We start from the raw sequence: 25369 nt of genomic DNA, 5'->3' as shown, positions 1-25369 counted from the left end.
ATGATTGTAACAGAAATTTGCTTTGTATTCATTTTTCCCTTTTATTTTAAAATAACTTTTTTCCCTGATTATAACATTATAGACATTTTATTATGTAATATTTGAAAAAACTGAAATTGCAATGTTAGATTCTTTCCTCAACATATCTTTTCTATAATATAAAATTTGAGAAAAGTTTAAAAATTGTACTGAAATTACTTTCTCATCATGCCTTATTGTTTAATAAGAAACAATATTCTGGAATTTCTGGAATTCCTGAAATTCTGGAAACCTGATACTAAGCAGAGTATGTGTTGTGGGGATACCTTTAACAATGTGTCAGTTGATAGACTGTTATGTATCAAATCTGAAATTTTATTAGATGTTACTATAATAGAAAATTCAGTTGATTCTCTTGGGACCTATTTCAAAGATGTATTTTCCGTGTATAGTTAAATATTGCAAAAGTTTGATAAAGAAACTGATTTGCCATTAAAGCAGATAATATGTATCCCTCCCCCATACCCTCTTTTTTATATAACAAAACTTGAGAATAGTGTTGTATAGCTAAGAATGAAACTCAGATTCTTTAATTAAATTATGGCTTCTCTGTCAGGTGTAAAATGGGCATTTAAAAAGATGATTGCTGAATTTTCCTCAATACAAGGTCTTGCTATGCTGTAGTATAGACTATGTGACTTTATAGAAAATTAGTAGGGAAGGAACCCTATTCTGTCACTTGGCTAGAAGTACAACATGTCATAGTTTTAGCATATGAAAGGAAGATTAAATTACTTATTTGAGGTAATATATAAATAAGTAGATTTTTCAAAGGCCATCTAAAAGGATAAGCAGTGCATAAAAGGAAAAATTTAAGGGCAAATCGTTAAGTTTTTTTTTTTTTTAAGTATAAAGTTAAATGTATTACAAGAAGGAACCTGCTCACAATGAGATACCACTCCATACCCACTAGGATAGTCATAATAATAAAAGGAAAATAACAAGTGTTGACAAGGATATGGGGAAATTGGAACCTTCACACATTACTGATGGGAATGTAAAGCAGTGAAGCCACTGTGGGAAGCAGATTGGTGCTTCCTGAAACAATTAAACATAGACTGTCCATATGATTCAGCAATTCTACTTCTAGGTGTTCTTCTACTCCAAAGAATTTAAAATAGTATTCAAACAAAAATTTATTTATTTATTTATTTTTATTTTTGAGACAGGATCTCACTCTGTTGCCCGGGCTGGAGTGCAGTGGCGCAGTCTTGGCTCGCTGCAACCTCTGCCCCTGGGTTCAAGCAATTCTCATTCCTCAGCCTCCTGAGTAACTAGGACTACAGATGTGCACCACCACGCCCAGTTAATTGTTGCATCTTGAGTAGAGATGGTTTTGCCATGTTGTCCAGGCTGGTCTCGAACTCCTGGCTTCAAGTGATCCATCCGTCTCAGCCTCCCAAAGTGCTAAGATTACAGGCATGAGCCACTGTGCCTGGCCCAAACAAAAATTTATATATGAATGTTTATAGTAGCATTATTCATAGTAGTCAAAAGGTAGAAACTATTGAAATACACATCAACAGATGAATGGTTTTAAAAATGTGGAATATTCATATAATGGAATATTATTAAACCATAAAAAAGAAGGAAGTACTTACTAATACATGGCACAACGTGGGTGAGCTGTGAAAACATGCTAAATAAAAGTCAGACCAAAAAGGCAACAGAGAGGATGATTCTAGGTATATGAAATACCTAGAGTAGGCAAATCCGTAGATCAGAAAGCAGATTAGTAGTTACCAGGGCCTTAGGGTAGGGTTGAAATGAGGAGTGACTGCTTTATGGGTTGATGAAAAGTTCTGTAACTAGATAGTGGAGATGGTTGCATAACTTTGTGAATGTACTTAATGCCATTGAATTGCACATTTTAAAATGGTTAAACTAGTAAATCTTATGTTTTGTGTATTTTATCACAATAGAGAATTTTTTTTTGAGACAGAGTCTCGCTCTGTCCCCCAGGTTGGAGTGCAGTGGCCAGATCCCAGCTCACTGCAAGCTCCGCCTCCCAGGTTTACGCCATTCTCCTGCCTCAGCCTCCCGAGTAGCTGGGACTACAGGCGCCCGCCACCTCACTGTGCTAGTTTTTTGTATTTTTTAGTAGAGATGGGGTTTCACCGTGTTAGCCAGGATGGTCTCGATCTCCTGACCTCGTGATCCACCCGTCTCGGCCTCCCAAAGTGCTGAGATTACAGGCTTGAGCTACTGCGCCCGGCCTACAATAGACAATTTTTTAAAAAAAGAGAACAAATGTGCTTTTATTTTGGAGATTATAAATTTTAAGAAACTTTCCGAGAGCTCCTACAATATGAATATGAGTTCTTGCATCCAGGTCTCTGCAGTGTTTACTGGACTTCCATTTTCATGCTGGGGCAGGTTGCTTTAGTGTTTCCCAAAGTATATGGTGCCCAAGATAATTTTAGGTGATAAGGATATTATTGCTTAGAATAAGGATAGGACAAATGAGCAGATTTAAAGAAAAATATGTAGCAAATAATCACATAGATGACAAGCAGATATGACGGAATTTGTGATGATGGTATTCAAATGAATGAAGTTAATTTAGTGAAGTTTAAGAAATACTGGATAATCTCAAACTCCGATTTTTTCAGTGAGTTCAATTTTAGATTACAATCACTAAGTAAACCTCATAAGTATATACTTTATGAACTGATGATTGGAAAGAGAGAATGGAAAAATGAATTTTAGCTTTTACTTTTTTGTGTGATATCCTAGCAAAAACTGATCCTAAAAATGAAGAGGAAGAAAAGCGACGAATTGAGGCTCGGAGAGAGAAACAAAGGCGCAGAAGAGAAAAAAACAGTGAGAAATACGGAGATGGATACAGGTTTGTGCTTAGAGTCAGAAAATTAGGCTCATTAAAAAATGGTTACCTAGAAAAGGCAAACACATCAATTGTAATGTGAAAAAGTTCTTAAGATTCAAATGAAAAGGCTTGTTCAAAGATATAGAGGAATGCTTTTGATTTTTGATATTTATATGTAATCACTACTTAGAAAACATAAGAAAAAAGGCATTCTATTTATAATGGCAATCCAGAAATATAAAATATCCAGAAATAACAGCATTCTTAAAAAGACATACTTGTCATTGAGGTTTGACTATATGGAGACAGTGATTTTCATGGGCAGGAACTAAATATTACAAATATGTAAGTTCTTTCCAATCCAGATCCCAAAGGAAGTTCTGAAGAAGAGTAAATGGGTAGGTACTGACTTTTTTTTTTCTCTTTTTTGAGACGGAGTCTTGCTCTGTCGCCCAGGCTGGAGTGCAGTGGCTGGATCTCAGCTCACTGCAAGCTCCGCCTCCTGGGTTTATGCCATTCTCCTGCCTCAACCTCCTGAGTAGCTGGGACTACAGGCGCCCACCACCACGCCTGGCTAGTGTTTTGTATTTTTTAGTAGAGATGGGGTTTCACCGTGTTAGTCAGGATGGTCTCGATCTCCTGACCTCGTGATCCGCCCGTCTCGGCCTCCCAAAGTGCTGGAATTACAGGCTTGAGCCACCGTGCCCAGCCGGTACTGACTTTTATAGATAATCATTCATTAAAAAGCTGTAATAGTTAAAAATACATGGTAATACACAAAACTAATTACTATATCAGAATTATTAGCCTGTGAGCAGATTGTCAGGAAGAATGTAATATTTAATAAAGAGGATATTAGAAATAAGAGGGGAATTGATTGAACAATGAAATAATAACAAAAATAAGTTTAGAGCTTCCTCATATGACACCTGGAATGAATGTAGTTAAAAAGAAAATGAAATTACAGAAAAACAAAATGTTCTGCAAGGAGATTTTTTTCCCAGGCTTAAAAGTTATAGAATAAATTACAAAGGAAATGATGAGCAGATTTGGCTAAATAAAAACTTAAAATTTGAAAGGAAAGCAAACAGACTCGGAAAATATAAACATGAGAAATGATTAATGTCCAAATTAGATTAAAACATTACCCAAATTATTTTAAAAAGTAAGAAAACTAAAATGTTTAATATTTAATATGATAAGGAAACAGCAGCTAGTAATAATTTTAAGGAAATTGTTTTAACAGTAATTTAAACTAAAAATTTAAATAACAGTATGCCATTTTATTACTAAGGAGAAATTTGATTTGCTGATTAAGGAATGATCAAAGGACACTTACAGTTTCTTGGTGACATTATAATATTATAACTGCTAGAAAGCAATTTAGCAGTTTTTAAAAAAATGTCTTAATTTTTCTTAAAGCCTTGAGCCCTGAAGTTTGAGGCCAGCCTAGGCAACATGGCAAGACCTCATCTCTAAACAAAACAAAACAATCCATAAAAAGAAGAGTAGTTCTAGTTTTAAGAACTACTGCTATTTTTAGTCCTTGTGAGTTCTCTGTCCCACTCATTATCTCTTGTGATTCCTTCTTTTGGTAGAAGCAACAGTCATAGTTATATTTTGGTATAGAAATGAATTTAAATTATCAGCCTCTTGGAGTGTAAAAATCATTTTACATTATAAGATGCAATTTTTAAAATTTAATTGCCCTATGAATATTTTTCTCATTAAAAATTTCGGCTCTGAATTACGTTCATGTTAACATAATCTGGATTATGTTAATGTTAATATAATATATAAAATTGTGATTTGGAGAAAATGAAAGAACTGAACTTTCATTTAGCTATGTTCTCTGTAACTCTAAATATAAATCTGATGATATAACCAAAAGAATGTCAACTCATAAATTATCATTGTAGGATATAATTTCTTTAAAGTAGTCTAGATTATTTTCACTTATCAGAGCAGTTTTACTTTGAGTTATGAGGATTCGAGATTGAGTAAATCACTATTCTTGTGATAGGTTCCCTTGGATATTTGAATGCTTTCAACATAATAAAGAGCATGGAAAGGTTTATACCTACCCTTAAGGGAACCTAGGGAGAAAGAGATGGATGTGTGAGAGATGTACATAAATAATAGTGTATGACGAAGGATACCAGAAGAGAAGTACAATGTAGTTTCATGAGAAATAACTTCTAAATAAGAGTATAGGAGGCCAAGCGTGCTAGCTCATGCCTGTAATTCCAGCACTTTGGGAGGCCAAGGTGGGTGGCTAGCTTGAGCCTAGGAGTTCAAGACCAGCTTGGGCAACATGGTGAAACCTTATTTCTACAAAAAATACAAAAATTAGCCAGGTGTGGTGGCATGCGGCTGTGGTCCCAGCCACTTGGGAGGCTGAGGTGGGAGGATAGCTTGAGCTTGGGAGGTGGAGGTTGCAGTGAGTTGAGTTCGCACCACTGCACTCTATGGCCTGGGCAACAGAGCAAGACTCTGTCTCGAAAAATAAGTAAATAAGGGTGCAGGGAAATCAGGGGAGGTGACCATGATGGACGTGGTATTTGAATTGATCTGGGAATGGTAGGGTTACAGGAGGAGTTGTGAGAGGCAGCCCAGGTAGAGGCCATGGCTTGCCATCAAAGCAAATAAATAGGACTGTGTTATTGTTATTTAGAAAATTGAAAGCAGTGTAGATTGAAGTGACTCTAATGGGATGAAAGGTATAATCTAATTTAAACATTTAATGGAGACATGCTGTGCCAGATATTATTAAAGGTATTGGTGAGTAAGCCAAAAAGGAGAGATTAGGAAATTTCCTGGATGGCAGCAAAAACATTTTTGTCTTTGTTTTTTGAGCTTACAGAGCTAATGAAGCCCTTTGAGCAGTAATGTGCTCTTACCTGCTATAGGAAGTAACAATAATTAATTGAGTAATTGTGTGTTAGGAAATGTTCTAAGGGCTTTGTATGCATTAATTTTTAAAAATCCTCAGACACCTCTGTGAGCGTTCTCATCTCAATGTAAGAAAGCCAAGGCCTAGAGAAGTCAAGTAACTTGCCCAAGATCACAAAATGGAATTAGGATATGAACTCGGCAGTTGGCTCCAGAGCTCATACTCTCAACCAGGAAAATAAATCTAGTAGCGTTGCAAAGAATTAATTGGAAAATGGAGACTGGAGACAGAAACCAGTTACGTGACTGCTAGCATAATTCAAGGAAAAGAAAATAACATAAGATAGAAACAGTTATGCTGGGCACAGTGGCTCACACCTGTAATCCCAGCACTTTGGGAGGCCGAGGCAGGCGGATCACCTGAGGTCAGGAGTTCAAGACCAGCCTGGCCAAGGTGGCAAAAACCCCATCTCTACTAAAACAGCCAGGTATGGTGGTGCATGCCTGTAGTCCCAGGTACTTGGGAGGCTGATGTGGGAGAACCGCTTGAACCCAGGAAGTGGAGGTTGCAGTGAGCTTAGATTGCACCACTGCACTCCAGTCTGGGCAACAGAGCGAGGCTCCATCTCAAACAAACAAACAAAAAAAGAAACAATTAGGTGGGACTGTTCATTATGGAGTGGCTCTTGAGCTTACAGATGCATGCATTTGTCCAGTCCAGGCCTATTAATTATCCTGAAGTGAAGTAGTCTTTAGAAGGCAAGACTTTTATCACCCAAGAATTCCATAGGAGTGAGTTATGATTGTCTGGTGGTGTGCCACTTTGCTTTGTTGATATGATACTACCATTGGTTTAGAAGCTTGAGGATGGAACAACATGTAAAATAAGTTGCAGAACTTTGGAACTCGATACTTCTTGAGGTTTGCTTTGGCTTTTTAATTGGTCCAGGCTTGAAGTGGATAACTTATAGATCCACTGGTTCCATTTTTCCTACTCGGAAGCTCCAAAGTGGGCCAGAAATGCAAAGTGGTGTATGGGTGCGGTCCAAATAAGTACTTAAAGAAATAGTTTTTTTAGATTTAAGCTAAGTTTAATTCAGTCATAAAATGGAAGAAAGGAAATAATTTATGTTGGTAAAATTAGTTTTAATGGTATATTTTTATGAACTCTTTATAAGTGAATAAAGTAATATTTAAAGGAAAACTTTTTTTTCTCTTACAGAATGGCATTTACGTGTTCATTTTGTAAATTTCGAACGTTTGAAGAAAAAGATATTGAACTGCATCTGGAAAGTTCTTCACATCAGGAAACGTTAGATCATATACAGAAACAAACTAAATTTGATAAAGTAGTTATGGAGTTTTTGCATGTAAGTAGCTGTTTTTGAAGTGAGAAGCATTTTATTGATATGAATTTCTTTTTTTTTTTTTTTTTTTTTTTTTGAGACGGAGTCTTGGTCTGTCGCCCAGGCTGGGGTGCAGTGGCACAATCGCGGCTTACTGCAACCTCCGCCTCCTGGGTTCACGCCATTCTCCTGCCTCAGCCTCCCGAGTAGCTGGGACTATAGGCGCTCGCCACTACGCCTGGCTAATTTTTTGTATTCTTTAGTAGAGACGGGGTTTCACTGTGTTAGCCAGGATGGTCTCGATCTCCTGACCTCGTGATCCGCCCGCCTTGGCCTCCCAAAGTGCTGGGATTACAGGCGTGAGCCACCGCGCCCGGCCTGATATGAATTTCTTAAGATTTCATTTTTCACTTTCCCCATCTCTTGCATTTATGTTTCTAAAATTTTAATTTACTATTTAAAGAAAGAGTTGCTTTAAAATTAACCCAGAATTACTTGTGAATTCCTCTATAATAGAATTTGTATTTGTTATTTCAGAAATGATTACATTTTTCACAGTTGTTTCTGGGGGAGGTGTCCTTTAACAACTTTATTGATGTAGAGTCAGCTATCATCCGTTAACTGGAGTTGTGCTGGTTACATTCATTCATTATTTCAGTTGAGTCCTATAACAACTCATTTTTATCATGAAAGATTATGCTCAGAGCAGTTAAATGTTCAGTGCCAATGCCAGGAATTCAGAAGTACCGTAGGGGTTTGGCAAAGGGAAAGACGGTTGGGAATGTTAAGGAATGCTTAAAGAAGGGGCTTGAGTTAGACTGCTAATTGTACATAAAATTAATTTGGACAGAAGAGATGGAATTATTAGAAAGTTAAAAATACAGTGATCATCAAGTATACATATGTAACACACCTGCACGTTGTGCACAGGTACCCTAGGACTTAAAGTATAATTAAAAAAAAAAAAGTCAAGAAACAATAGGTGCTGGAGAGGCCGTGGAGAAACAGTAACACTTTCACACTGTTGGTGGGAATGTAAATTAGTTACATGATTGTGGAAGACAGCATGGAGATTCCTCAAGGATCTAGAATCAGAAATACCATTTGACAGAGCAATCTCATTACTGAGTATATACCCAAAGGAATATAAATCATTCTACTATAAAGACATATGCACACATATGTCTATTGGAGCACTATTTACAATAGCGAACTAATGGAATCAACCCAAATGTCCATCACTGATAAACTGGATAAAGAAAATGTGGTACATATACACCAGGGAATATTATGCAGTCACAAAAAGGAATGAGATTATGTTCTTTGCAGGGACATGGATGAAGCTGGAAGCCATCATCCTCAGCAAACTAACATACGAACATAAAACCAAACACCGCATCTTCTCACTCGTAAGTGGGAGTCAAACAATGAGAACACATGGACACAGGCAGTGGAACAACACACCCCGGGCCTGTTGTGGGGTTGGAGGAAAGGAGAGGGAATTTATAGGACTAGTCATTAGGGGTAACAAACCGCCATGGCACATGTATACTTATGTAACAAACCTGCACATTTTGCACATCATCCTGCAACTAAAAGTAAAATAAAAATAAAATAAAATAAAAACACTGGCTAAAAACAACAACAAAAAAATACAGTGATCAGGCCGGGCGTAGTGGCTCACACCTGTAATCCCAGCACTTTGGGAGGCTGAGGCGGGTGGATCACGAGGTCAGGGGTTTGAGACCAGCCTGAAAAACATGGTGAAACCCCGTCTTTACTAAAAATACAAAAATTAGCCAGATGTGGTGGCACGTGCCTGTAATCCCAGCTACTCAGGAGGCTGAGGCAGGAAAATCCCTTAAACCCGGGAGGCAGAGGTTGCAGTGAGCAGAGATCGTGCCACTGCACTCCAGCCTGGGCGACAGAGTGACACTCCATCTAAAAAAAAAAAAAAGTGAACATTCATACCACCGTAATCCTCATAGAACTAACTGTGACCCTTTATTTTCTTCTGTAATTTATTTCCTTAATGAGTTTCTGTGTGTCCTTTATAACTTAAATACCCACCTACTCTGGAAGACCTCTTAAATATTCTAGCTCCCTTTGATCCCTTTCTCTATATGCTTAAAATATACTTTGAAAAGTGAATACTTTTTGTAGGTTCCTAATATTTTATGATTATCTTTTCAACTAAATTGTAAACTCCTTGAGAAAAGATATTAATTCTTATATAGCAGATATTGTATCTTCCATAGGATGAACATGGTGCTAAGCATTATATTGAGTACTCATTGAAAACTATTTGGATTCTTTCTGTTTTGTTTTCTAGGAGTGTATGGTGAATAAATTCAAGAAAACATCTATTCGTAAGCAACAGACAAATAATCAAACAGAAGTAGTTAAAATAATTGAAAAAGATGTTATGGAAGGTAAGTATTTAAAACAAATTATTTTAAAATTCTACATGTATTTTTACCTGTTTAAATGTAAATGATAGCCACTAGAGTGATATAGTACAGTCATATATACAGTAGCTCTGAGTGAGTTACCAGAAATGAACTTCTTTGTCTTCCTGTTCTCATGCTTACAAATTTATCATTACCTGCCATTACTTTCTTCAATTCAGTTTGAGAGGAAAAGTTACCTTTTCCTCTGGATGAAAGATACTTCTCTCTGTTCTCTGTTTCTGTTATTCCTTCTCCCAAAATTCAAGTTATGAACTCTTCTGTTTTTTAGTCTTTCCTTCTCTTTTGATTCCATCTCTGGAGTCTGTAAATATGCTTTTACTTAAAAAAAAAAACAAAACAAAAACGAAAACTAACCAAACAAAAAACAGCCAACAAAAGGAATAAAAAAAGGAAAGAAAAATAGACGCTAGTTCTCCTAAGTAACCTATCTTCTTTTTCATTTTAAATAACCAAATAACCATGCTTCTTTAAGCATAATCCACACTAGTCTCTGCTTCTTCGTCTCCCATGTATTACATTAAACACATTAAACAACTTTCGACTACTCTTAGTCTACTGAAACTGCTGTAACAGAAGTTATCAACAACAACTCCTCTAGGTTCTTTTGAATCATTATCTTCCATAACGTTTTTTACTAACTACATTATTCATGAATCATTTTTCTTGCTTTGTTTCTGTGGCACTTCACTGGCCTAATGTTTTCGTTATCCTTTTGTCATTTTTTAGTCTTTGTGCTTTCTCTGGCAGTCTTTTAGAATTTGATGTTTCTCAGTACCTTGTCATTAGCTCCATTACCATCTCCTTTTATATTCCTTCCTAATAAATTCACTTACTTACAGAGCTTAAGTTAGTATCTAGATGTTCGTTACTTATACATCTATATTTCTAGCACAGATCTTTCTTCTGAACTCAGTCTTACACATCTGCCTACTGACATCTCTCTACAGTAGTCACACAAAATCAACATATCAAAAAAATTTATCATCTCTTTGAGCATATCCTACCTTACATAGAAAGCAAAACAAAACCTCACAGTTTTTTCCTTCATTTATCTTGAAAAGGGCCTGCACCATCTACCAAAGCCGGAAGTAGAGAGTTATACGAGGTACTTTTTCCTTACTGTATCTCAAGTACTGATCAATTGAGAACGTCAATTCTATCTTTTAAATATTTATCAAATCTGTTTCTTTACGTCTCCTTTAAATACTGTATTTGTTCAAATCCTTGTCTGTTGTCTTGACAATTGTAGTATTTCTGAAGTAGTTTCCTTACTTCCAGTTTTTCTTTTTTTTTTTTTTTGAGACGGAGTCTTGCTCTGTCGCCCAAGCTGGAGTGCAGTGGCGCGATCCTGGCTCACTGCAAGCTCCGCCTCCTGGGTTCACGCCATTCTCCTGCCCCAGTCTCCCGAGTAGCTGGGACTACAGGCGCCCGCCACTGCGCCCGGCTCATTTTTTGTATTTTTAGTAGAGACGGGGTTTCACCGTGGTCTCGATCTCCTGACCTTGTGATCCGCCCGCCTCGGCCTCCCAAAGTGCTGGGATTACAGGCGTGAGCCACCGCGCCCGGCCCCAGTTTTTCTTATCTATGATTTTACCACATGATTTCATTGTTTCAGGAACTTTCAGTGGCCTCTCATCCTCTCCAGGATCAAGTTCAAATTCCTAGGCATGGCACATAAAGCTCTTTATTATTTAGGCCCTTTTTTTCTATTTTCATCTTTAGTCTCTTCTTCTCTGTTCCAGTCGTACTAACTTGCAGAAAGTACCATTTTCTTTCACCCTTCCCCTGCATATGTTTATACCTTCATCTGTAATAAACCCTAGTCACCATTTGCAAGATCCAGAATATCTTTGTTCCTTATGAATCCAGTTTTGACATCATTTCCCCTTTTCTTACTCATCCACATTCATAATCATGGAAATTCTTATTTTACTAGAAAATCAACATTTGTTTTCCTTTATATTATAGTTTTGGGAGGGTGAATGTACCGGCCTCAGAGCATGGTTGTTTAACCTGATTAGGAACTATAATGTAATTATACCTTAATAATTTTAATTAGTTAGCAATATATTAAATCTACATATGTAGATTTATGAGATGTGGTAGAAATACTCAACATAAACCTGTTCACTCTGATCTTTATTTTGGAAGAAGGGGTATGGAAACTAAGTAGTAAAAACTTCATTGGTCAGAAATAATACATGAGTCATTTCTTTCATAATTGGATGTCTTTTGTAGGTGTTACTGCAGATGATCACATGATGAAAGTAGAGACAGTTCATTGCAGCGCTTGCAGTGTGTATATCCCTGCCTTACATAGTTCAGTTCAGCAGCACTTAAAGTCTCCTGATCATATCAAAGGGAAGCAGGTAAAATTTTGATCTGTCTTAATAAAGTTGCTGGATTATCCATCAATGTTTTATTGTTCTTTGGCCATAGCTTCACACCTATCTGCAATTTTATCAATTTTATCAATCTCATATGGAAATAACTGTGATTATATTGAGAGAGGCAGTATATAGTGGTTAAGAGTGAGCTCTAGAGTAAGATTCCCGGAGTTGTTCAATCTATAACATGTGTTAAGCAAGCAAGTTAGCCTTTCTTTGTCTAAGTTTCCTTATCTGTAAAATGAGAGTAGATGATCATTCTACTCTTACCTCATTTTTTTAAAGAATTAGATTAACTAAAATGTATAAGGCAATTAAAATAGTGTCTGGTAATGGTAAGCATTCAGGAAATTGTAGCTTTTATTGAACTGTTAACTTTTTTAAAAGTCAGTACGAAACAGTTTTGTGAGAGAGAGAGAGAGTGTGTGTGTGTGTGTGTGTGTGTGTGTGTGTGTGTGTGTGTTTTAGAATAAAAAAGTAAAGATTTGATTATTACTGATAAATTTTTCTGATGGTTGGGAAAAATACATTTAAAAACAGCATTACCAGCTAGCATCATTGTTACATTTTTTAGTAGAATATCCCTGAAAAATTTACTGTCTTTTTGGTTAGTATGTTTCTGCTTCTCTATTGGCGTGGCTGGTTTTATTTAGTCAGATTTACTTCAGGCAATACAAATGTTTATATTGTGGAAAATCGGTTTGTTTGAAAAGCATATTTAAAGATTCAAATATTAAAGCCTTAAGTTTTAAGTAGAACATACTCAGTGTTAAACTTGTATTTTGTATTAAAGTGAACCTCATTTAATTCAGATTTCTTCAAGCATTTTTGAACACATACAATCTTTTCTTAATCTACGTCTTTTTCTTCTCTTGATATTCCCTTGACACCATTTTGGCAATTAGACATTCTATATTGTTACCTTTCTTCCTTTGTATAATAGTCTTGAAATAACTACAGCCTAAAGGAAGACTAGATACTCTTGTAGTATGAAAAATTATTCTTCATTTTTTGATAGCATGAAAATTAATAGTTGGGGCCTGGGGAGGCAGATGGGGAGTGGAAAGAAGAGAAGGCAGCTATCTAGTAGAATCTAGACTTGTAGATTTGTGGGACTGAGTGTTTTCTGTTGAAGCTGATTGGCTTGAATCTTCAGTGTTTTAATTCATAGATTTAGATTGTGGTTATAGTAGGTACTGTTGCTCTATAGTTTGTAAGAAGATAAGTCATTCAAATCTAAGGGTTTGAGCATTAAATGCTGTTTTAATTATGGAAATATTTTTCATAGCATGATTTTCAAGAACCCTCAGTGTGTTCTGTTTTTTATAGGCTTATAAGGAACAAATAAAAAGAGAGAGTGTCTTGACTGCTACAAGCATTTTAAATAATCCAATAGTGAAGGCGCGATATGAACGTTTTGTTAAGGTAAGATATTAGGGCAAAAACCTTTTCGATAATATTGTGGTATTGCAGTAATTAACTGGTGACATAGTAACCTTTTGTGATACTTGAATATAGTATAACATATTAAGAAGAATTTTACTCAGTATCTTGTATATAGGTAAAACATCTTTTTTCCTTATTGTTGGGTTGGTCAAGATGGGAGCAGTGATTCCTCTGATCATCTTTGTAGCTCTGAATCAATTGAGAAATACACAAGAATTAGACAGAAAATCAAAATGTCAGCTTTATTCTTGATTTAAGAAAAAATTGACTTGGAGAATATATCTTAGTTATGTAGTTGCTGTGAACTTTTAATATTTCACTTCTGAATTAGGTAGACTTAGATCCTCCCAACTTCTGTTACCAGCCCAGATGGAGAGCAACAGGCTTCTCCTAGTTTACCACATGGCGTAGAACAGACTAGGATGTACCTTTTCTGTCACTAGGAAGACCCAAAAGAGGGGACCCAGAAGGGATTGTATTGTGTACACCTAGTTTTTTCTTCCAAGCATACTAATTGCATATGTCATTCCTTTTCTTTGGATAAAAGTTGGAGGGTAGCAGGAAGGTCAGATATGTTGCTCCAGAAGAAGGAATCTCATGGAATTTGGAGGGCAGGAGAAGAGAGGTTTGCTTCTAATGTTAGGAAACTCAGATGTGGACTCTTTACTCCTCAGGGTTTTTGCCATATGTTATGGCTTGAATCCATCTTTACATAAAATTTATTATAAACACTATACAAATAAGAGCTTACTATGATTCAGGAGATTAATAGAAATCAATTTTAGAGGTTAGTCTTTTAGTTTTGTTCTGTTTTTACTTATAATACCCAGACTGGTCTGACAGAAGTTATTTTTCAGTCTTTACAAAATAATACCTACCTTAAAATCATTATTCTACACTGAAGAGAGCAGTTGTGTTGAAGATGTACAAGTGTGTTATTTGCATTAGTAAGTATAGATTAAAGAAGTTTTGTTTATTTTGTCTATTGTGACTGTTAACAGCTACTCTGAAGAAAACCTGATACATATTTAATGACCATTAAATTGTCCCTCTACCGGTTCTTTCCAAGCGAAATAATATCAGTTCTTTCAGCTTGTTCCTTAGGGACCTATTTTCTAATTTGTTAATTTAATATTTGTTAATATTTGTCACCGTTTACTACATTCTTGACACTGCTTTAAAAAAATGAATGCAGCCCTCAATTGAAATCCAATTTTATGGGAGGTATGGCATCAAAAAGAAGCATCATAGCTAAAGAAGGAAAGATTAGATTTTTATTTTTGCATTGTCACAAACTTCTGAGAAGTCAATGGTTTCTATTGATATGTGAAGATAATTTTTAATAAGGGAAGAATGCAAAATTAGAATTTCTATATAGTGTTTTCAGGTTACACATAGAATTTCTATATAGTGTTTTCAAGTTACACAATTGAGTCACTTCATGGAATGGGAGATGTCACTGGTGGGAGTATCCTGCTCATGCACGTATTATAGAGAACGCACCTGAACTGAGAACTCCTCTAGAACTTTGTTACTCAGAATGTGATCTGTGGATCAGCAGTATTGGTATCACTTGGGAGCTCATTAGAAATGCAGTATTTCAGGTCATACCCGGGACTACTGAAGAAGAATCTTCATTTTAATGAGATTCCTGTTGATTTATATGCATGTGAAAATTCAGGAAGCACGGGGGTCACATTACTCACTGACGGCCCTTTATTCGGCATGCCTGTCTGCTCTGTTCCCTGTTGTGGTTCCCCAGAACATCTTCTGCTCATGGTCAGCTCTGGTCATGGCTTAAAACTCCTCCACTGTCAAGTACTCTCTGTCTGACAAAATGCCCTTGTAAATCTTTGTCCCTTAGAGACACAGCAGAGAAGACAGAAAAAAACAAAATAAAACAAAACAAGTTTGTCCCCATCGAGATGATCAGTTCATCAATTTCTCCTAATTGTCCAACTGTATCATCTTGTTCTGCCTTCAGTCCTTGCTGTGGGCATTGATAATCACCCTTTCAGTAGGGAATGGTGCTGTTCTAAAATTCCTTATTCGTTCTAGCTCTATGGTTAGCTTTAATGTTTGTCTTTCTAAAAAATGTGGAATCGTGCGTGCCAGTCCTGTGTTTCCCAGATTTTTACTCAATTCACAATAATTTTACTTATTAACTACCAGTGTAATGTGTTTCCTATAGTGACTTTTCCAACCTTTAATAACTTCACATCTCAGATTTCATTCTTGCTCTCTTTGTTTTCCATATTCTTTTTCTTATATATGTGTTTATATTTTAACACAATCTCTTTGTGTTGCCCAGGCCAGAATGCATGGTGTGATAATAGCTCACTGCAGCCTTGAACTCCTGGGTTTAAAGCCATTCTCCCACCTCAGCCTCTTTAGTAGCTGGGATTACAGGCACATGCCACCACCTTCAGCTACTTCCCATATTCTCACTCTCCTGCATTAGGGAGATTGAGACCATTAGATGTAAATTCAGTAAGTGTTCGCATTTCTGTCTTAGATATATCTTTCCTTCACCTTTATTATCTGTGAGGAAAAATCATTGCCTTTCATATGTGTCCTAATTTCATCACTATTTCTTCCCTTACTTGCATCTGATTTTTTTCCTGTTTTTTTTTTTTTTTCTGATCTTCCTCAAATAGACATGCTTATGAGTTCCCTAAACTAAAAATGACTTAACTTTTCCTAGACTTTGGCCCACCCTATTTTATCATCTTTTCTCTTCCCAGAATACTTGAAATGGTAGTTTACTTTGCACGTGCTCTTTGCTTCCTCTCTATTAGTCACTCTTTAAACTAGTAGTTCTCAACCAGAGGTATGTGTTCAGTTACCCGTGAGGCTAAGATAAATGAAAAGCTGCCTAAGCCCTTTTTTTAGGCTTTCTGAATTAGGGTTTCCCAAACCTCACTGATAAATACCTCCTAAAATGCTTCTCTTACTTTGAGACAGAGCCTCACTCTGTTGCCCAGGCTGGAGTACAGTGGTGCGATCTTGGCTCACTGCAAACTCCACCTCCCAGGTTCAAACGATTCTCCTGCCTCAGCCTCCTGAGTAGCTGGGTCTGCGGGCGTGTACTACCATGCCAAGCTCATTTTTGCCCTGAAATGCTTCTTAAATGTGCAAATTACCAAGCTTCTCCTGGAAATTTTGATTTAGGCGGTCTGAGATTGATCCAGGAATTGGTGTTTTCAGCAGGAGCTCCAGGACAGACTCAATGAAAATCTCAGGGTGTTGGAACCAGGGCCTGTGGTTTTTGACAGCTTCACAGGAAATTTTAAAGATACATTCTTGGACAACTGCTGCTGTCTTAACTGTCACATCATACTTTTGAAACTGCTCTGCCTAAGATTACTAATGATGTCATTATCAAATCTAGTGACCTTTAAAAAATTATAACATACTATTTTAAATGTATGAAAATAAGGGGATAGTACAATAAATCCTCAAGAACCTCCATTCTGTAATGATGATCAACTCTAGTGACCTTTTTCAATTGCTTTCTGCTTTTTTATACATATCATTTGACACTGTTGATCTATCACTTATTCTTGAAACTCTTTTATCAGGTAGTCTTTTACTGTCCTGGGTTTTCTCCTGCACCAAGTGTTCTTTCACTTCTTTTTTTTCTTTTTTTTTTGAGATGGAGTCTTGCTGTGTCGCCCAGGCTGGAGTGAAGTGGCACGATCTTGGCTCACTGCAAGCTTTGCCCCCTGGGTTCACCCCGTTCTCCTGTCTCAGTCTCCCGAGTAGCTGGGACTACAGGTGCCCGCTACTAATTTTTTGTATGTTTAGTGGAGACAGGGTTTCACTGTGTTAGCCAGGACGGTCTCGATCTCCTGACCTCGTGATCCGCCCGCCTCAGCCTTACAGGTGTGAGCCACCACGCCCGGCCTTGTTCCTTCACTTCTAACTTCTGCTGCCTCCATGTATAGAGTAGGCATCTTCATAGGGTTTTTATTCCAGCCCTTTTTTCTACTTAATCCACCAGTCCCATCCCAGGGCCTTGCCATTTAAGACTCTGGCTTCACCATGCAGTCTATGCAAGCAGGCAATTCATTAATGTAAATATCTTACTTTGAACTCTCCTCTCTTTTTTGAGTTGCAGATTTATAGCTGCCTATTAGACATCTAGATATCTGAAGTTTTAATTATATATATTAATAACATATACACACTTCCTCCCCTTTTCCTTTCCATTAGAATAGTGATTGTAACTTACCTGTTCTGTGAATAATGTCACCACATCTTTTACATTTCTGGTCTGGGGTATTAGAGTAGCTTCCTCACTAGTATTCCTTCTTTTGGTTCTCTACTTCATCCTTCACATTCCTGTGGCATTCATCTTAAAGGGTAGTGCCAGTCTTAATGTTTTCCTGCTTAATAACGTTCACTGTTACTTCATTTCTTACTACATTAATATAGCCTTCTGATATGGTCAAATTTGTATGAGATTTGATCCAGATATATAATTCAAATATTAAAATAAAGTTGTACCTGTGAATGTTTACTGAGAGGTTTGTCTACTTTTTAAAAGTAGAAGTAAGGCATGGTATCTAATAGATTAGGCAAGGTACCTGATTTTCATTTGAGTTTTAAAGAGATTCTGTAACATTAAATACTCATATAATTAAGTAAAATGTAAATCTTTGTGTCATCTGTTTCTACCAAAAACAACACTTGCCTTTGTCATATATATATATATATATATGACATATATATGATTTTGTCATATATATATATATGATTTTAGAAATACAGTTAAGGGGAAAATATGCTGCTCTTGGGAGTGAATATTCAAGTGTGCATCAATTTTTTGAATACTTACCCTAGAAGATTCCAGTTATGGAGTATAAAGTAATGGCTTCAGTAAATTATATGCTCACATTGGTATGAAATGGACACTCAGCAAATATTTAATGAATTTGTTACAATTTATAATGAAAAGTTTCAAAATGGCATTTACTTCTCATGATATGGCAAGTAAAAATTTCACTTGCCATATCATGTAATAATGAATGTGCTGATTTTAAAACCCATTTCCTATGTTTTTAGGGTGAGAATCCTTTTGAAATTCAAGACCATTCTCAGGATCAGCAAATAGAAGGAGATGAGGAAGATGAAGAGAAGATTGATGAACCTATTGAAGAAGAGGAGGATGAAGAGGAGGAAGAAGAAGCAGAGGAAGTGGGGGAAGTAGAGGAGGTGGAAGAAGTAGAGGAAGTGAGAGAAGGAGGAATAGAGGGCGAGGGAAATATAGAGGGAGTGGGGGAAGGAGGGGAAGTAGGGGCAGTGGGAGAAGTAGAGGGAGTGGGGGAAGTAGAGGAAGTAGAGGAAGAAACAGCAAAGGAAGAACCGGCTGATTTCCCTGTTGAGCAACCTGAAGAAAATTAAATATAAGATATTAGATTTAAAAGGAGCTTTACATTTCGGTTCTAATGTAAAAAAGGGTAAGACATTTAATAGCTTAAAATATGAATTAACACCCATGTTGCATGCATTCCACATATTAAAATTTGTTTTATATAATTTCTAAATGTTTAACATTTGTTTAATAAAATGAAGGTAAAACTATTTTAGTTTAGTTTTTATAGCTACCAAACTTAGATCTGATAAATTGTTTGTATAATTTTTAAGCTTAATTTTTATTACTTTATTGGTGTTAAGGATAACAAATGTGTATTGTTAGTATAGCTATTCTAATAATTTTATCTTAAATGCTGCTCTTGGGAGTGAATATTCAAGTGTGCATCAATTTTTTGAATACTTACCCTAGAAGATATAAACTGGGCAAGTATTTTGTGCTCTGACTGTGTATTTTTTTACTGCATTGGACATTGAATAGTAATTTGCGTTAAGATAGGCTTAAAGGCTCTTTGTGACCATGTTTCCCTTTGTAGCAATAAAATGTTTTTTACAAAAAACATTCTCCCTGGATTAGCAGTTTAAATGAAACAGAGTTCATCAATGAAATGAATATTTAAAATCAAAATTTGCCTTAATGTATCAGTTCAGCTCACAAGTATTTTAAGAGGATTGAGAAGACTTGAAGTAAAGAAAAAAAAATTCTCAATCATATTTTTAAAAAGTAAAACTAAAAATTTTTTAAAAAACACATTTCAAATAGAAGTGAGTCTGTAACTGACCTTATTTATACTCTTTTTAGTTTGTTCCTTTTCCCTGTGCCTGTGTCAAATCTTGAAGTCTTCCTGAAAATACATTTGATACAAAGTTTTCTGTAGTTGTGTTAGTTCTTTTGTCATGTCTATTTTTGGCTGAAGAACCAAAAAGCAGACTTTTCTTTTAAAAGAATTATTTCTCTTTCAAATACTTCTATCCTTTTTTAAAAATTACTTTTTATGGCTTATATACCTACATATATAAAAAGAGAACTTGAGCTTGATAGAGGATCTATTCTTAAGTCATTTGTTTTCAAACAACCATCTATCTATGTCACTAATAAGTAGTGCTCTTGTTTTTTTCAGTCTTTACTGTGGCCTCTTTTGAGAGTAGGGTCCGTTTTTTTTTTTTCTTTTTTGGGACAGGGTCTCACTCTGTCGCCCAGACTGGAGTGCAGTGTAGCCTCAACCTCCTGGGCTCAAGTGATCCTCCAACTTAGCCTACCACATAGCTGGTACTGTTAAGTGTGAGCCACCATGCCCAGCTAAATTTTGTAGTTTTCGTGGAGACAGGGTTTTACCATGTTGTCCAGGCTGGTCTCGAACTCCTGGGCTCAAATGACCTGCCTGTCTTGGCCTCCTAAAGTGCTGGGATTACAGGTGTGAGCCCATGCCTGGCGTAGGGGGCTGCATTTCAGTGAAATTAGATTCTTAAAGTTTTGAGGCATTGTATGGATAAATGTATTATATCAGATTGTAAGGCATTAAGTGGGTGAATATATGGACATTTGTAGAATCCCACAGATAATTTATCTTTTTGTATAAAATAAGACTTTTAAAACTAGACTTTCTGGACCAATACAGTTTTTTTTTTGAGGTGAACTAAGTTTGCCTACCTTAAAGCTAGGAATATCCAGTAGATACTTGCATCTAATTTTAGGGATTTGGTGCCAAATAAGAGAAGGTTATTTGAAGACTAGAGAAATTTGGATACTCTCTAGGAGTCTGTATTTACTTAGCAGGCTTTTGAAAGCCTTTTTGCTTAGTTCAAATTTTAGGGATAATAGGACTTGTTACCCGCTTGTTTCTCCTTTATTTGAAAATATTTGTGGAAGGGCTAAGGTAAAATAATAATAAATTCCTCTAGGTTATTAGTATTTGGTTCTTTTGATACTAAGCTGAGTGATTTTTTAAAAAACAATGTCTCTGGTAATCTGATTGAGATATGAAACTTTTGGAAAGAAGACTGTGTAACAAAAATTCTATGTAACAACTGGATAAATGTTTTAGAATGAGAGATAGGAAAGAACATCTAAGTAGTGTTTTTTTTGTGGGACACATGAGCCTTTATACAGACTAGCTAATTTGCAAGATAATGATAAAAGTGTATTTTGTTACTGTGCTTTATTCAGAAATTCAAATTCATGTATTTCCTATTGGGTAATTTGTAGATGGGCAGTTTATAGGCAAGTTAGTTTTTGTGATCCTTAGTGTTTATATTTTCATTGCTTTTGTAATAAGGATTTATATAAGATCTTAAACATCTTTCAACTTCTGTTTTCCAATTATCACTTGTTTTCTCTATTACAAAGTGAGATACATAGTTCTAAATAACCAAAGAAATTTATTTATAACCTACACAGTTGTTTCAGCTACATGCCTAGGGACTATCCTGTATTCTTCCCTTTGTATCACTTCCTACCTCCAGTCTGTCAAAAAGTCTGTCTGTTCTACTTCCAACATTTATCTGCCCACTCTTCTACCTCCACGGCAACCAACCCAGTTCAAGTCATGATCGTTTCTTATTAACGAATCTTGATTCCACCCTTACTGTGGTAGATTCAGTTTTCTACACAAGTATAAGCTTTTAAAAATGTAATTCAGATAATGTTAATCTCATGCTTTTTTTTTTTTTTTTTTGTACCTATACAGTTAGAACTCCTTATCATGTTGATCAGACTGGCCTAGCTTTCCAACTTTATAGCATATGCCATTCTTCTCACCAGCCATAATGGCCTTCTGTTACTTTTTTGATGAAGTTCTTTCCTACAAAGACCTTTGCATTTTCTGTTTCTGTAGCCTGTACCCATCAGCTTCCCTTGGCTGATTCTTCATCCTTCAGGTCATCTTAAATGTTAGAAAACGGGAGTAGTTCTAAAATGTTTGTAGAAGCGAGGATTTGGGGGTACCAACCTAGATTTTACTAGAGCATATTCTTTGGAGATGTTCTTTTTTCCCACTTTTTATTTTTATTTTTTTAATATAGGATCTCTCTTTGTCATGCAGGCTGGAATTCAGTGGCATGATCATGGCTCACTGCACCCTTGACCTCCTGGGCTCAAGTGGTCGTCCCACCTTAGCCTCCCAAGTAGCTGGGACCACAGGTGTGCACCATCACACTCAGCTAATATTTGTTTTGTAGAGATGGTGTCTTGCTTTGTCGCCAGGCTAGTCTTGAACTCTTGGACACAGGCAGTCCTCCCACCTCAGCCTCCCAAAGTGCTAGGATTATAGGCATGAGCCACCACGCCTATCCTGGAGGTGATATATTTTTAACAAATATCTCACATGATTTTGAAGGTGGTCAGTGATTGCACTTTGAGAACATTCATAGGGCCCTCAAACAAATTCCTGGTGCCTGTAACTCTCCCCTATCAAGACAGGAGTTTCTGCCCTTTTGAATATAAACATAGGTTTGGGGAATTCTTCATAATATTTTCTGAAAGCACTGGAATCTGTAATAGACCTGCGGTAGTCAGAAAATGGGGCCTTCCCCCCCCTCATTTAATACTTACAACTGTATTGTGAAGTTAGTAGGATTAGTACTTTTCTCATATAATAAGCTCATTCTTGTACATGTAGACACAGAGAAAAGAACTACAAAGGTAAATGTTAGTGCATGTTGAAATGTATTTAAGAACTCTGTTTTAATCTTGTGGATATTATCAGATTATTTTAGATGTTATTTAACATTTGATTTATTTACCAAATTGTCCTTACTTTGAATATAAGCAGACTTTTTTTATTGTGGTAAAGTATGCATAGCATAAAATTACCATTCTAATCATTTTTTAATGTACCATTTAGTGGCATTAATTACAAGCAAACTTTTTTTTTTGAGACATAGTCTCACTCTGTGACCCAGGCTGGAGTTCAGTGGCACTATTTCAGCTCACTGCAACCTCTGCTTCCTGGGTTTAAGCGATTCTCATGCCTCAGCCTCCCGAGTAACTGGGATTACAGGCACACACCACCATGCCTAGCTATTTTTTTTGTATTTTTAATAGAGATGGGGTTTCATCCTGTTGGTTAGGTTGGTCTTGAATTCCTGACCTCAGGTGATCCGCCTGCTTTGGCCTCCCAAAGTTCTGGGATTATAGGCATGAGCTGCTGTGTCTGGCATACAAACTTTTGATTACAGTTTGAGACCTGTTGATGGACAGAAAATGGAGTAACCACACAGGCAGAAATGTTCTAGTCTGCGTGACAGTTACGGTTCATTTTATAAATAAACCATTTGACTTTATTTGGTAGTTATGGTTCCTATCCTGAGTGCTGGATCTCTATTTGGTATTTGAACAAATCCAGGGAATCTGCAAGGCTGAAAGGCAGATTCTTGGCAATGGTAAATTCAGTAGGTCCTGCCACCGTTTGAGGCCTCCTTGGAGACAGCCACACTAGTCTAATCTCTGCTTGACTTTCCCTTCTTTTTTCCCAGACCTCTAATTCCCAGAGGTCTGTTATGAATTCTAATGCTTTCAGAACATACTACGGAGAATCCCACAATGATAAATTTTCCCAGTTTTTGTTTTAAAACAAAGTTTAAAAATACTATATTAGGGGTTAGGGTGAGGTGATGTTGATGTTGACAGATGGCCCCCTTGGTGACAGGGAGGTATGAAATAGCATGGAGTGTGGAAGGGTACTATGAGTAGTTTATTTATTAGATCAGTATAAAGTATAGGTTTAAAAGAGATTAAAATGGCATGCTTGATTCAAGTCATTATATTCTAAAGTTCTATTAAAATTATAGAGGAGGTACAGTAATATAAATTTCAGTAATAAAGATAGCTTTATAATCACACTAGAAAGACAAGTGTGCTGTGAAATATTTCTAGAAGATTTCTAGAAAACAAGGAATTAGATGTTAGTGAAACCAAGAGAGCCAAGGAACTGACAGCCACATACAGATGATAATTAAAGAATGACTCTAGTTGTAGAGACAGCTCTGAGATGGGATGTCTGTAGTGTGCTAAGGCAGATTTTTAAAGGACTAGATAGTTATTCTGGTCTCTGACTCAGAGCTACTGGTCCACACAATTCCTCTAAGCTAAAGCTATAACACAACTTGATGTTTGCCAAATAAGGTGAGACTCACAGAGTATATACGCAGAGCATATAAATAGGGGTCATCGAAGTGTGGCAATGCCCTAGGTATATTGTGATTACCGCAAGGAGCTTTGTTCCTCATACTTACAAGCAAACAAAAATCTGCCAGCTGTCTATTTCCCAGTTTTCCTTCTGACTGTTCCTTTCTCCTTTCTCACACAATTAAAATGCTAGGTTTCCTGTAATCACAATCTTCAGGAAATTTTTCACTCAAGCCCAGAAAATAAACTCCAGATAATGATACTGAGAAATTTATTGGTTGGAAAACTATCTGCGGCCTCCCCATTTCTTAGTAGATTTTACATTTTTAAAGGGTTGTAGAACACCAAAACAATATATGACAGATACTGTGTGTGGGCCTCAAAACCTAACCTTTATATAAAAAGTTTGTTGACTCCTAGGCTCTAATTTGCAAATAGACAAACAAATGAGAAACAGCAAAAACTTAAGGAAAAGAGCGACATGAAATATGTACAGTAAACTTAACAAGCAGAAAGAATTCCTGGGAAAACAATTCAGGGGGAAAAAAATGACCAAGTATAATTAGTATTATATGGAATAATAATTAGCGCTACTTATAATAGTTTTATATGTAATCCTCATCATATTATATGTCATAATCTTCAAGTATTTTAGAGGTTATTGTACTAATTTAAAAAATGCAAGTTGCTATAAAGAAGTATCTTGGAAATAAAAAACAGTTGTGAAAATAAACTCTGTTTTAGGCTGATTAGTTGAATAAACATGGCTGAGAATCAAATTACTGAGCTAGAATTTTGAGCTGAAGATACTTCCAGAGGCTTACAAGAAAAGATGAAAAATATAGAAGTTACAGTAAAAGACATAGAACATGTATCTCTTAAAGACATAGAAAACCGAGAACATCTGTTTAAAGATTAAGCTTCATGAGATTAAGAGCCATATGTATAGAGAATTCACCATTGAATACCCTGCATGTATCACAGGCCAGGTAAATACTATGCAATAAATATTTTTGAATGTATAAAAATATGTATGTAAGTATAAATATATAGAGGAGTTCCAGAAAGTGAAAAAAGAAGTGAAGGATCAGAAAAAAAAATCTTCTGATGAAAGATTCATATTAGAAGTCTCCAGTGCTGAGCAAAAACAATGAAAAAGTCATACTGGATGAATACTGACAAAATACGTGTAATCCCAAGCTTAAGAGAAAAATCTCAAAATGTCTAAAGAGAAACAGTGTACCTTTAAGGGGAAAATAATCACATTGGTCTCAGACTTGTCATCTGTACATTGGAGTACTACAAGATACTGCTATTTTTGAAGTTCTGAGGGAGAACTATTTTGAATTTAGACTTCTGTCTTGAGTGAAACTATCAAGAGTAAGGGCACAGTAAGGACACTAGCAATTTTAGAACATGCAAGGATTTCAGAAATTAACTGTCATGAAACACTATGCACA

The 25369-nt window shown here is 36.2% G+C and overlaps 1 protein-coding gene across 9 annotated transcripts in view; it reads left to right on the top strand.

Annotated features, from left to right (window-relative positions):
* Nucleotides 1-24642, top strand: part of ZNF326 (zinc finger protein 326) — a 41451-nt gene extending 16809 nt beyond the window's left edge. For 7 of the 9 annotated variants that reach the window (XM_028829344.2, XM_077939847.1, XM_077939786.1 and 4 more), the window contains 6 exons: nt 2776-2887; nt 6981-7128; nt 9437-9536; nt 11814-11944; nt 13292-13387; nt 18476-18992. In XM_028829344.2, coding sequence (XP_028685177.1) covers nt 2776-2887; nt 6981-7128; nt 9437-9536; nt 11814-11944; nt 13292-13387; nt 18476-18814 — 926 coding nt within the window. In that variant the 3' untranslated portion in view covers nt 18815-18992. 9 annotated transcript variants of the gene reach the window in all.
* The last annotated feature ends 727 nt before the right edge of the window (nt 24643-25369 follow it).

This window comes from Macaca mulatta, chromosome 1, assembly GCF_049350105.2.
Source record: "Macaca mulatta isolate MMU2019108-1 chromosome 1, T2T-MMU8v2.0, whole genome shotgun sequence".
Lineage (NCBI taxonomy): Eukaryota > Metazoa > Chordata > Mammalia > Primates > Cercopithecidae > Macaca > Macaca mulatta.
Note: the sequence above shows the minus strand (reverse complement) of the source record. Positions and strands in the feature narration are given on the sequence as shown.